General features: G+C 39.0%; 1 protein-coding gene across 3 annotated transcripts in view; it reads right to left on the bottom strand.

Moving 5' to 3' along the window:
- Positions 1-14,519, bottom strand: part of WNK1 (WNK lysine deficient protein kinase 1) — a 124,161-nt gene that overhangs the window by 8,767 nt on the left and 100,875 nt on the right. For 2 of the 3 annotated variants that reach the window (XM_026718805.2, XM_087935042.1), the window contains 7 exons: positions 13,804-13,887; positions 11,465-11,542; positions 10,594-10,663; positions 8,818-8,882; positions 6,170-6,801; positions 4,587-4,789; positions 3,136-3,330 (listed from right to left, as the gene is read on the bottom strand). In XM_026718805.2, coding sequence (XP_026574590.2) covers positions 3,136-3,330; positions 4,587-4,789; positions 6,170-6,801; positions 8,818-8,882; positions 10,594-10,663; positions 11,465-11,542; positions 13,804-13,887 — 1,327 coding nt within the window. Of the gene's footprint in view, positions 1-313; positions 356-2,241; positions 2,335-3,135; positions 3,331-4,586; positions 4,790-6,169; positions 6,802-8,817; positions 8,883-10,593; positions 10,664-11,464; positions 11,543-13,803; positions 13,888-14,519 lie in introns of all 3 variants that reach the window. The other variant, XM_087935043.1, reaches the window with a different exon arrangement.

The raw sequence follows: 14,519 nt of genomic DNA, 5'->3' as shown, positions 1-14,519 counted from the left end.
GAAACCCTACACCATTTCAGACAAAGGGTTGTCCAATCTCTTCTTAAAAACTTCCAGTGTTGGAGCATTTACAACTTCTGAAGGGGCGTACATCATTAAGTGATGATCAAAGTTATCCTTTGTAGTAGTAGCAGGTGTCCAAGTCTATTTCTGCAATAATGCAGATATATATATATATTAGAAGGAACAAAGGTACATAAAGAACAGGTGCTGTGCTTAAGACAGATTCAGGGAGGTTAAACTGGATGGCCTTGAACAAAACAACATAATTTAGCAATCAGAATTCAGAGGTAACCAAAAATGAAATAATTACTACAGAGCTGGTTGCAAGGGCAGACTTTTTTCACCATCTTCCCTAAAGCACAAAGAGAAAGCAATTGGTTAAAGAGAAACAGTGAGAAACACAGTATTAGCAAATAGCATAAAGCACCCGGTGATAGAGTAGGAAAAGACAACAAGTTATCATCACTTGATGACACTGCTTTTAATTCCTGAATGGCATTAACAGCATGATGACTTTCAAGTAGAGAAAGAACTACAATAGATCAACTTAAGTACATACTTGTTTAGAATTTCTCAAGTACATTATGGCAGTGAGGGTTTTTTTTAATATAATATAGGGTAATTAGTTTTGATAATCTGAACTGAATATTGTAACCTTTCCTCTTATTTTTAATTGATTTCAAAAAGAGTAACAACAAATAAACCCACCAGAGGCTATTTGCTGTTTTTATTGTAACTGATACAATGATTGGCTGATTTATATTTGTGTAAGCTGCCTTGAGTCGCCATGGACTAGTAGGAAGCAATATAAATTTTCTAAAATAAAGTAAATTTAGTCTTGAAAACAATTTCATTTTTCCTAGAAGGTCAGTGCCATCCAAAGAAAGGAACCTGTTGAACCTTTTCTACTTTTATGCCAGGTGAATAAAAGAAGTGTTATTTGCAACAGAGGTCATCAGCCTCATATTAGCTAGGATCTTTTCCCCTATACAATCTACTGACAAAAAAGACAGGCCTCAGGAAAACAGAAAACCTGTTAAAATTGAGTAAAGCCAAGCCATGCTTCCACAAGTATTGCCAAGTTTTAGGGGACAGCAGAAATCAAGTGATGCCAAACTGAAGGCATGATACATTTCCATTATTTTTAGGGTCCCCAAATCTTTCCCCCCACATGGCGCATAGTTCACAGAATATATATGTACCAAAAAACTCCCAATATAAATCCCATACATGTGAATTAGCCACATCCTTGCTATTAAGTATCCTCAAAATAACTACTGTTTTCTGAATTTTTTATTTTACTGCAATTTAGTATTTTCCAATAACTTTTTTTCAGTCTTGGCTAAATCACCATTTAACAGATCATGTCCGGGCTCAGAAACTAAAACATATAAAATTTAATTACTGATTGAGGAAACTTTCCTCTAAAAACAAATTCAAAGTAAGAAATATTTTTCCCCAATTTCATGCATGAACGTCTGTCCACACGTGACTCATATAATGAGAAGATAGGATCATGATACCTGTAAATTAAACTAGCCATATCTTTTTGCAGCTTATAGATCAGCTCTGGCCTTCCTAGACTTTTGTAAATCATGGTAGCGGAAGATCAGATATTTTCCCTAATTTCTAACTGAACTGTGAGTAATTGGCCACATAATGTTCAGGGAAAATTATATTTTTGATCTGAAGCACATCAGTGGTAAAACCTTTGTAGCACTTCTCCTGGGGCCGACAGATCCTCCCTAATCTTGCTGAACTGCCATTGAGTTCAGTCAGTGCTATACTCATACTTGTGCATGCTTGTTTACCTGAGTCGACAAAAATAAGCCCAAACAGATGAATAACAATCTGTTCACTTCAGAGTTGTGTGAATTAGTTTCTCATGTTCAGCACAGCTGTCGTGTCCGCTAGGAAAGGGGTAAACACCTCTCTGTCTGGCATATTCTGTCCCTGGGCATTATTTCTCTATATGCTACAGAGAAGTTTAAAGCTCTAGGAAGGCAGGTTGTCTCCTTGTAACCTGAAGGGTCATATGAAACCACTACTACCACCAGAACCTCTTAGCTGAGCAGCAGGGTAACACTTTCAGAACACTGTTTTCTGCAAGCTACACTTCTCAGCCAAGCCCCTAAGGTCAGAGAGATACAAGAAGGCAGATGTAAATGGACAGCATGTGATAACAGATCCAAGTAGCCAAAAACAGAAAGACGAGGAAGGAGTAAAGGTGTTACACACAAAGAGCCAAGCAGGGCGTACTCAGAAATCGGGTCCTCCTGCCACCAGGCTTGAATGTCACCCGCTCAGATGCACAGTTAAACTTCACACAGCCTGTGATAAAACAAAAAACAGAAAAAAGGGGCGAAGAACAAGGACAGGAGATAGAACACAACTACAAGATGTTAGAGAACTCTAGGCTGGACTGGTGAAATGCATTAGCAAGACACAGGAGAAAGAACCTCAACCAATTGAGAGCTTTACACAAGACACAAGATACCAGGACCTTTCTCTCTCCCCCCCCCACCACAGCCCCTCCCCCCAAATAATCACGTTTCCAATATCATGTTGCTTCTGATACCAGAACACAACTATTCTAAATCCAACTGCATGCCATAAAAGTAATATATATTACAGCAACAGTACATTAAGACATAACATTGTGCAATTTGAAAGATATGTAAAATTTAAATCAGTATGCTCCAATGACCTGCTTTCTATGGTTTGGAAGGAGCCCTGGCTATTATAGTGTACTATTTCATTCTTCCTTATTTCATTCTTATTTCACATGCCTGATCTGATTATAACAATGAAACTGTACCTATTCCAACATTTATTTATTTATAAGAGGGGAATCAATTGTCTTTGTACACTGTACAAATCTTCCAGAAAGCTTAAGTTTCAAACAATGATAGTGGCACGGACAAGTTGATCTATCTTATTTCGGCTAAGCCTTCCTTGCAGCATCTGCCTTAAGTTTTACTCCTTCATTCTCACCTAATTGAAGAAGGTCAATCATTGCTCTTAAATTTTATTTGTCAGGGTATGCCAGGCTCTAGGAATCTTGTCATCCTGATGCAGGCAGATAAGCCCCACTGAAACTCCGTATTACTGATACTCATCTACAATATTTACCTTGGCCTGGAGCAGAAAGGCTTGGAACAGAAATGGCCCCATCACTAGTAAAAGCTGAATAGAGATTTTCACTAGAAGGAGATGGCTTCAGTGGCTGTAACAGATGGTTCTGTCCTGTTTCAGGGACACTACCAGGAGGGTGCAGGGTCTGCTGCTGGGGTAGAACTGAAGGGGCACTCTGAGCAGACAGGTTGCCTGTGCAGGGACAGAGGAGAACAGAAATCAAGGCATTGGTAACACAGTGAAAGCCTTTGCTTCCAATCCCACTGCGTCATGTTAAAATTCAGTCATGATCTCTAATGAAAGATAGGTGTTTGCATTAGCTATTAATTAATGCTGAAACTACAAGAGTAAAATTAGTTGAGAAACCATCAATCTCTATTTAGAGGGCTATGGTCAGGGTGGGATTCTACCAGTTTGCACCTATTCGCTCGAACCGGTTGTTAATGTTCTAAGCAGTTCGGAGAACCGGTTGTTAGAAGAAATTACTGGCCTAATCCTGTAAGGAAGGCAGGAAGGAAACATTCTTGTGTTGCTTACAGAAACTGCCTCTCCGTTAACCCTTATTACATTCTTGGCAGGACTAGACTTCCTGTCTCAGGAACCTCTCTGGAGTTTTTTTCCCCTCCTTTGCTGGTACTTTGCTTGTGTGGAGTGACCATTCAAAGCTACAATGGCACTGAAAAAGTAACTTAGGACCATTTTTCACACTTACGACTGTTGCAGCATCCCCACAGTCATGAGAGGCCAGGCAAGGAGATGCGTGCCTCAATGTGAGTGATGTTGAGTTGGCCACGTCCAGCCAGTCACATGACCACCAAGCCATGCCCATCAACTAAGCCACGCCCACAGAACCGGTTGTTAAACAAAATTGAATCCCACCCTTGGCTATGGTTGTAAATGAACGTTCAAAGTGTTCACATATGATTAGTCAATTTGGTGTACTGATTAAGGCATCCGGCTAAAAATAAGGAGACCGTGAATTTTAGTCCCACTTTAGGCACAAAGGCAGCTGGGGAGACCTTGGGCCACTCAATTTCTCTCAGCCTAAAAAGGAGGCAATGGCAAGCCACTTCTGAAAAAAAAAAAAACCTTGCTAAGAAAACTGCAGGGACCTTTCCATGCAGTCTCGGAGAATCAAGATGATTGAGTGGAAACATTTTTAACAGGTTAACAAAGCACAGTTGTGGTCTTCACATGATACGACTCATTATTACGTAGATCAGGAGTTGTCAATCTCTAGCCCATTGAAGAGATTTGGAGAGGTTTCATAGTCAGTTTTCAGTATTTATTCCTCCCTCTTCTGTCCCGCCGTTTATGCCACGCTTCTGCTAGAGAGGATTTCAGAGAGTGAGCAAATACTGAGAACTAGAAGGTCTTTTCATAGTGAATTCAACAGGAGCTAAAAAAGAAAAACATATACTTTTCTTTTTCTTTTTTACAAAGCTTACCCAAAATCTGTGGGCTCTTATTACCCTGGGAACTGCTGCGACTGGATCTGCTGCTTTTTCCTTTAGTGGGTCGTCTTCTCCTGCCTGAGAGAGGGGCAGCAGGAGGGATGATTACTGCTGGAGGCACTTTGCCCAACTTTGTGTAAAGGAGTTCAATCTCCAGCTTTTGACGACTCTGAAGTTCCTGGATCTCTTTAAGGTGCCTGCCAAATGAAAAGATGGCATACTTACATATTTGTGAGCCCTTTACATAATATTACCTAGACCAATGTTTTTGTACTGCTGTATTACCTGTTAAGTAATATAGGGAACTGCTCCTATCCACCTGGCCTTCTGGGGGGGCATGAAAACCTGTATTGGCTTGGGGCCCTGTGGGAGACACTCTTATGACTGGAGGTGGTTGATGGAATATGATGACTTTGACCCCAGGCTGTCCTTCTTCTTGGTCTTAGTTTTTTTAATATAATTCTTAATTTAGTTTAAGTTAGTTTATAGTCATGGATTTTTGGAAATTCATGCTGTTTTCTGACTTTAATGTTTCAGTCTGTCCTTCCCTCATGGAACACCATGTACAGATGTGGGACCCGTTCCCAGAATTAGTAATCATACGGACCTTTCAACACACTCAGATGATGCCAGATTTTTTTTTTTTTTGGGGGTGGGGAGATGTAAAATGTGCTGTTGTAATTTTTTTCCCTATGTTTAATTTCAACTGTTGTTTTATTCATTTTTGAATAAAACATAAAACATGTGCACGCACATGCAGAATATATACTTGGTATTTTTGTTCTGTTATCTTTATTTTGCATTTTAACTTTTTAGCTTCTTATTCTCATTCAAGACCTGCAGGGCGGGGTGTGTTCCCATCATGCCCTCCAGCTCCTGCTGTCTTAGCAGTTCAAAAGCATGTGATCACAAGTGGATAAGGACCACTCCAGTGGGCACAATCGTGGGGAATTGAAAGGAGCCCCCAGCTGGGCATCTCCCAGTGATGTCCCCGGCTAATCCTTTCAACCCTGAAGCGTCTTTGAGGTACTTCTGACACAAATGCGACTGCGAGCTGCTTATTTTGGTTTGAAGTTTTGTTAACTGCTTTAAGTGCTTGCCTTGGGCCAAAAGCCTAGAGATAATTCAAACAAAAAATAAATTTCTCCTGGAGGGCTTTAACTATAAGCTATATAGACAGAAAGTTCGTATCCCCTTGACTATTTTTTAAAACTTTTTAAATAAAAAAAATTAAAGAGGTAAAAAGATGCCACAAGTGAAAGAATCACACTATTGCATCATTTTTATTTGCAGAAATTCTTGAGAGCCCAGCAAAAATTTCTTGGATTGGTAATGAGTATCCCAGACTAGCTTGGCTTCTGGCTAATGGTTTGCAATTGCCAAGGTAATCGTGGAAGTTTTATAATTAGGTGAGTGTCCCATGATAGCCATTTTGTGAGTGTGCCCATCACAAACATCCAAAATTCTAAATATGCTCAGTCCTAAGAGTTATTTACTCTTGCATTGGATAAAGAAAACTGATTCAGAGATGGAGTATTTCTGCTCACCGGCTACCATAAACCTGCCTGAAAACTTACTTTTCCCGCAGTTGACGCAGCTCACACTTCAAATCTTCATCTTCTATGTCTGACTCGTTATCGCTGCTCATGTAGGAAGAGTTGAATGAGTTGCTGAGACTCTGGACTGGAAGACTGATTTTTGAGGCAGGAGGGTGGATCGAATCAGGACTCGCTGAACCGTCATCTAACTCTTTAGCTGCACCGCTTAGGAAAGCAGCTTCCAATTCAGAGGATGGCCCATTCAGATGCAGAGATGGCCTTCTCTCTGCAAATTCCGTTTTAGGAGTTGTAAGCGGGGAAGAAACTTGCTCAGAGTCCATGGACAAAGGGACCACTTCAGGAACCTCTCCCCCTATGCAGGTTACCTCATCTTGAGTTCTAGACACAGAAAAGCGACCAACTTGGTCTGTTGTTGTCGTCACCTGGAAACGTCCAACCTTGGTTGGCTGCAAATGAACAGTGGGAGAGTGTGCGCCATCCACTGCATCCACTGAAGTAACAGGAATATTATCTGCTGTCCCATTGGAGGTTTGCTTCACGAGAGTACTTTCTGGACTGCTGCTAGACAAAGATGAGGATTCTGAGGTTGTTGTATCAAAGTGCTTGGTTTTGCTTTCACTGTCTTTCTGATCATCCACAGCCACTGACACCTAATTGTAACAGAGATATTAATAATTCAGTTTAGCTGTAGAAACACACAAAGAATGTACTGTTTAGATTCCTGCACTGAAACAATGACAATATTCATTTTATGTTGTAAAAGTAATATGGAGAGGGAGAGAAATGAAGCAGAATTTGCTTGTTTCCATTGTAGAAACAAGGAATATTAATAGAGGGCCTATGACAATTTTAAATATGTTTTTCTCTTTACACATACTTGGAGCCATGTCGGCTGGCACATGTGGCATCGCCCGTTCCTCTTTCAAGTTCCTGGCATGCATGCAGACCATCCAGTCTGTATTGTGCGCCATGCCCGCAGGCCAGCTGATCACTGCACGTGCATATGTGCCAGTAACCAGAAGACGAGCTGGCTGGTGCACATGTGTGCACTGGAAACCGAAAGTTCATTTCCCAGTGTGCACATGCCCACTGGGCAGTTGCTCTTCCAGGTCACATCCCCGACATGCATGCTCGCACAAACCATGCACTCCCTTTTTGGCACTCAGTGCCGAAAAGGTTCACCATCACTGATATAAGGTAATTTATCAGGGGAATCTCTAGTGTTTGGTATTAGTATTGCATTCTGGCTCCCTGTTCTCTAGCTCACTGCCTGACCAATGGACCCTCAGAGACCCAGGTTTTTGGCTGTTGCTACTGAATGCCAGGTCAGTTTGTAATAAAGCTTCCCTCATTCATGATTTTAATTAGTCAACTAATGGATCCCATAGGTTTCAGAGGGCTATTTGGGTCATTGCTGAAGGTATGGTGCCTGTTCCAACTAAAGCCTTAGTTGCAGTTGATACTTTGAATCGGATTGTGTCTATGTGGTTCTTTCCTCTTGTCATGAGTTTCTACTTTTTTGCCAATATTGTTGTTATTGTTTTAATACATTCTTAATGGTTCGGTCATATTCATGAGTGGGCAGCCACATAAATTGGTCAGCACAACAGAAACTAAAGAATATTTTTGGACTAAAACTAATTCTATTCTGATCCCAGTACTGCTGGGTTGCCTTGTTTACACAATATGTTACCTCCCCTTCACCTATTTATTGTACCAGGTAAACACATCATTATGAAGTTTGAAAATGTTCAAAGGGAAGAAGACTTCAAGATCAAAGACTGTGTGGGTATTGGTTTCATAGTAGGCTTAATATCTTATGAAAGGGCTTGTCTAGCACACAATTAAATAACTAGAAATTAGCTGAGCAGCAATTTAGGAAATTGCTATCTATCTAAGGCAAATCAGCAGAAAATTGGAGGAAAAAGAGGTAGAAACAGCAATTCCTGAAGAGAAGAGGCTGAAATTATTGCCGGAAGCCATATGACTTGAGAATAACAAAATCCCCACCATCATTAAATAGGCTAGTCCTCATGCGACCCTGACAGAAGAACCTTTGACATAACAGTCATTAAACAGAAATCTATAACTTATATGAATGTTCTTGGGAGGAAAAAATCTATTTTGCCACAATTATTATGCAACTCTACTTTTAATGGGGAGGGGAATAGTGTAAAGCTAAGCTAGTGAACAGGAATTATAATTGATGTTGTAGGGAAAATGTAGTAGGAAATTCAAGGAAGAACGTTCTGCCTGACATTTTATTGAGGCACAATTGAGGTAATTTTCACACAATTATATATAGTCTTTCTCCTGTTCATATAAGCAACAAAATAACTGAACAAGCAAGAATGTTTGCTTCAGTATCTAAGCAAATGTACATCAGAACATTTTTTGCTACAACAAAGTTACAATGTTTGAACCTTTTAAACTTATCTGTAATTATGCCATCTTTGCCCTCACAGTAAACATCCAAATTTAAAACCCTTCTGTTTTTGAGGGAGGCAGAAAGCCTTAGGTTTTTAAGGTTTGGGGTAGGATGAAATCTTCCCCTTTTCTGGCTTTGTTTCTAATTATAACTTTCTTGGCAGTGGTGATGAACTCTAATAGCACCCATTTGTCTATGATAAACTCATCTGTAAAAAATCAACACTCCATGCTAGTACCTGAAAACGACCCATCTTAAGAACTGCAACTCCCGAGGTGCTACTGCTCTCTGCATCCTGAGAACCTGAAATACCGAATGGAAAGAGAACGTGAGAATGAGATGCAGGTCTCTATCCCTTAACACTGGAAAATAAATTCTCTGAGAAAAGAAAAATCCATTGAAAATATATAATTATATCAAATCAAGTCAGTCAATGATGACATTATTGAACTCGATAGGCCAAGATTCAGACTTCATACAGCAGTTTGTTATGTTCCTGTGATCCATTATCAAGTCTAACAAGCTTTTATTTGTGGACACCTTCTAACACTGCATGAACCTCAAAAATTTACAACTGGAGGATGATGAACGAATTGAGGGAGGTCACCCTTGTCCTGCCTGGACAAGCCAGACAGGGAGTCCAGTTCTGCATTTTCAAACAATGGTCCCTGTGGAAGGATCAGAAAAGGTCAGCTGGCAGAGGTGACACTGCAAATGAAAGAGCTGCCCCTTTTGAACATATGTGCACCAATGCTGCTCTTAGATGCCCTTCTTTCTTTGCCACCTGCCTATCAGCAACACTAGCCACCACTCCCGCATCACCTCATCCAACCTCTTTCTCTGAAAGCTGTTTGCTGTCTTTATACTCCTTCCCATTGGCTTTGCTCTGCTCACCCCAGCCAAAGGAAGAGGGATGCAGGGTAGGCTGAGAGTGGAGTCACTTGGAGCTGTCCTGAATTCCCAGGCATCAGGCACAAGTATGAGAGAAACTTGGGGTCTCCTCTAATAGGACTTCTCCTTACCTAACCTATTAGCCAGGAGCTATCTCCAGATATGGAGCACTAATGATATGTTGGCCTTTTCCCTTTCTGATGTTACTTTTCTCTCTTCTCAAGTCCCCATTATCCCAAACTGCTGGTTTGGGTTTCAAGGTAATTAATTTTCCCTACAGTATCTTATGAGATGGTTAAAACTGGGCCAAGGACCCTGAAGAGTGGATGGCAGTTTCTCATTTCTGCCATGGTTCAGCTGAAAGGGTCTAAAGATGCCTGTGGCAGGTTTCAAATACTAGAAAGTATCACAACCAGGAGACACAGTGGGCACAGAATGGCCTTGTGCCTTATACTTCATGGCTCCCATTACAGGTTAGGTGCTAGGCCTGGCTCTCAGGCTGACTTGGTGTTGGCATGGTGCCTATATGGAGTGGTTACTAAGAAGAAGAGGAGGGAACCTAATCAGACTACTCCAGAGTCTAAGAACCCAGTTTAGCATATTAAGGAGTTATTAGCACAAATAATTCTTTGGATTCAATTCCAAAAACTTATTTTGAACCACATGGAATAAGAAAGCAGCATTTAAGAGTCTTTACTAAAACAGTCAGAATTGTTTTCAAGATTCTGCAGCTGCTTTAATGTATTTCTGTTAGCTACTGCACTTATGATCCCATGACCTTCAAAACATTTTTTCAGAACTGAATCCAAACCATCTACAAAGATATAATTAAAGCAAAGAAGAAAAGCCTGCTATAAAATCACATTAAATTGAAAAATAATGCACTAATATAGCCATTTTAGCTACATATATATGCATTTTTCCTATCTATATTTAAATAGCTAGGGAACTTTTCATTCATTTACGTAAACAAATTCTAAAAGAAAATATTTTTGGAGTTATAATCCTGTTACAAAGACTTCCAGTCCTATTACAAAACAATTCTAAATAAAACATTCAGTTTTAGCAATGGCAGAAAAATGCTTTCTACTTTCCAGAAATTGTTATAACCAGAGACACTTACCAGAATCTGTGGGTTGTTCTGAGGTGGATACCATTCCAGTAACTGCTGTAGTTGCCACAGGTGGCACAGACTATAAAAACATAGCAAAAAATTAATTTGCTATTTTTATTCTTTTGTAGGTTGGGGCAATCATCAATATATGACCATTTGAATGTCACACAGTTTTTCTTAAGATGCAGATACAAAAGCAAAGTAGTTATGAATATCCACTGTAGCATGCTGACACCACTAGGAAACAGTGCTTATTCAGGTAATTTCAATACTGAATGTTCCAGAATGTTTGATTGCTTATTAGTAACCTATGACTATCACTAAGTGTTGTATCTTATGATTCTTGATGAGGGTATTTTATTCTTTATGTACACTGAAAGCATATGCACCAAAAACAAATTCCTTGTGTTTCTAATCACACTTGGCCAATAAAGAATTCTATTCTATTCTATTCTATTCTATTCTATTCTATTCTATTCTATTCTATTCTATTCTATCTATTGTAAAAAAGATTCACCCCCCTCATATTTGTCGAAGGGAAAAGAACTCTGAGCAGATGCTGGACTGCATCATTTTAGATACAGTTATGACATGAGACAGTTAAGATGATGCCTGAGGGCACCTCTCTTGATATTGACTAGGCTCCCTGTACATCTGACTTTCATTTTTAAAATTAGAGGTGCATAACAACCCTGGAAGGAAAGTCAACAGGGCTGCAAATGGCATCCAAGAGGCCATATGTGGCCCATGGGCAATTCTAGAATATGGGACAAGCAAAATATGGCCAGCAAATCTGCTTAGCATTCTTAAATTTTCTGGAGAATTGGGATCAGGTCACAAGCATGTGAATATATTCAAGTTATTTTCAGTCAAAACCTACACATGCAGTTGTTGTAACCATCTCCGGACTCAGAGTTCTTCTCAACTGGGCATCCAGATCTTCCAGAGGTTGTTGGGACTATAAGAAGGAAGAAACAATTAGACTTTGTTCCTTAAAATCTCCCAGTACACACAACTTCTTTAATATTCAACAAACATCTGAACAGTCATATCTTTATATCCACAAAACTATAACTTTATGTTCAAACATACTCAAAGGCATCTGACATATGTATGAAGTCTTTGCCCATAGCAACCTTACTTGAAAAATCTGGAAGTGTATTGCAACATTAAAACAGAATATAGGTGTATACTAACAAGTCTACTAAGCCACTCTTGTGACTGTTAAGATGCAAACCCCATGGGTCCTCTTTTTTTCTGAGCTGATATAAATACGCCTACCCACTCCTTTATATTTTTAATACTGCCATTTAGAAATTTCTCAACAACCATATTTTTGCATAATAAATGTGGGTTAAATACAAATTATCTATGACAAATGCACAAGTAAAATTACAATCACATCTACTCGACCCATGCTTATTACATTAAGTAGTTAATGTAAATTGGTAATCCATGTGCACTCTTGCTATATAGCATAATAATCCGAAAAGGGAATGGAGCACCAATGCCATCTATTTCCTTTGCACACTGGAAAATGCCTTAATGATTTAGTGGATTCTTAGGGCTCAGTCGCTCAAAGGCCTATTAAGAAAGAATCTTAAGTCTAACTATTCAGAGCCCTATCCTCAATGTGCACAGCGAGGATTTAAAAATCCAGTAGAATTTACTACTATAGAATGCTGTCTGTTTAACAAACAAATACTTTTCATAAGTTATTTTTTATTGTTACTTGCAAGATCAAGTTTACATATAGATTTCCAGCATATCCAATTGTATTTTCTGTAATCTTTCTAGGACTGTGTTATAAAGAACTAGTATTGAAAATATTAAAAAAAAGACACTAGGTAGACACTATATAAAATATAACAAACTGTACAATTCAGAGTTTAGCAGTTTATTTGTTTAAATAGTCCCAAGCAGGACTACATTATACCAATTATCAGAAAGCCAGCATAGATTTAAGATTTGGTTTAACGATTACCTATATCTGGTTTAGCAAGGAGCAGCTGACACATTAAAATTAACTTAAGAAGTATTGCACATCTCAATCACAACACTGACAGTGTTTTCAATTCAAGAGGCTACATGCCAGATTTTTTTAAAGTATCTTGCAATATAACATTGCTTTTTATATTTATCTCTCTATGTATTTTGGGTGTATGTGTGTGAGAGAGAGGAGGGAGGGAGGGAGATCTCCTGCCTTTCTTGTAAAAGCCGAAGCCACTTCCATAGGGATTGTCCTTATTTCTGTCAGTGCAGCAGCAACCACATGTGGTAGGTTGCTCTGAGTGTGTGACTGGCCCAAGGGGACTCAGTTGGTCTCTATTATTGAATGTGAACTTTAACCCTCTCTAGTTCTTGCCCAACATCTTAATCACGCTAACTCTAAAATGATATATCCACATAGTCCTCTCCAGCATTAGTTGTATGTAGATACAGTATCTAACAACAGTTTTCAGCAGATGAAAGTACATGTTCAACCTTGATTGGGATTCCAAATCTAAGCTGGGTTAGGGCTGGTTAGTACTTGGATGGGAGACAAGAACCGTACACTACACAGGAAAACCCAAAAGAATAACAAAGCAATGATAAACCACTTCTGCATCCCATCAGGATATCTGTGTGGACTCATTTATGATCTCTCCAATTCCTATAATTAAGATCCATAGAACTCAAAAGGCTCATACCATTATGCACTGATCAGCAGGCTTTGAAGATAATATTTCCTATTAAAACATTGCTTATAAGTGACCCAAAGATTTCTAGCTGGCTATTTATCAAAAACAGGCACACTGTATTTACATCTCTCAATCCCCTGAAGCAGTCCCCATTACCAACTGAACATGAAGCACTAGGACTGTATTCACTGGATGTACCCTTTTTTTTTTTAAGGGGGAAAATACATCTCACAAACTAATTACACATCAAACGTCAGAACAAATTTAAAAGGAAATATGCACTAATAATATCAAGGAAGCTTAATATCTTTAAACCCGTTAACAAAAAAGTTCAACAGCTATTTTGTATTGGGAGAGGGACTGAAAATAAAAATACCTTTAAATAAGAAGCCTCTCTATTATTAAGTGAGATTATGCAAGAAAAAGTTGCCCAGTTAAAAGAGGGTGTAGGAAGAACTATCATGCAATAGAGTTTAATTGAAGCATGCTCATTGAAAGAAAAAAACAAACACAGGAGAAGCAGAGAGCCATAGAGCACCTGAGTTAGTGTAGGTCCTGGAAAGGGTGGCAGCTGCTCACTGGGGGGAGCACCAGTTGGGAGTTCAGAACCTACTGGTAGTGCCTATGGATAGACATGAAATTAAAGTTCAGTGACAGAAGCAAAAAAAAAATTAAACTTCACATGGAACCAAAGTATTTCATTCTAGAGCCTTCAATAGTCAAAAGAACATCATTAACTTCAGTTATGATTAATTGCTGAAATTCTTTGTATCAGTAATACATAAAAAGTAAAACCTCAACAAAGAAAGTAACCATTTTCAGACCCCAAGCTTTGATCATAATAAGTGGAGTGTGCATTCCTTTTTTTTGGGGGGTGGGGTGATAATCTGAAACATATTGGGCAGAATATATTTCATGAAAACATAGGTTATTTCTGTACAGATATCAGTTATTGGCACTTCCCTTAAAAAAAAGTCTAACTTTTTGTCTAAAACTGAGCAATTTCTATCACTTTAAAGGCATTTATTTTGCTTGGAACTTTACCATTCAGTTAAAAAAATAAACAAGCCATATTCATTTGTAGCTATCACCAGCTCATCAATGAAAGGCGAAAATCTCATTAGAGAGACCTTGGGTAAACTCTAACCCAAGCTAATTTGGACAAATTTTCCATGTGACAAAATGAACACCAAACCAAAATTGTTAATGCACACCACTAGTATTTTAATAAGAAGCACTGAGGGAATAGTTATT

The sequence above is a fragment of the Pseudonaja textilis genome, chromosome 5 (assembly GCF_049901715.1).
Source record: "Pseudonaja textilis isolate UNSWEBS1 chromosome 5, rPseTex1.2, whole genome shotgun sequence".
NCBI classification, from domain to species: Eukaryota; Metazoa; Chordata; class Lepidosauria; order Squamata; family Elapidae; genus Pseudonaja; species Pseudonaja textilis.
The sequence above is the reverse complement of the archived record's forward strand: the minus strand, read 5'-3'. Positions and strand labels throughout refer to the sequence as shown.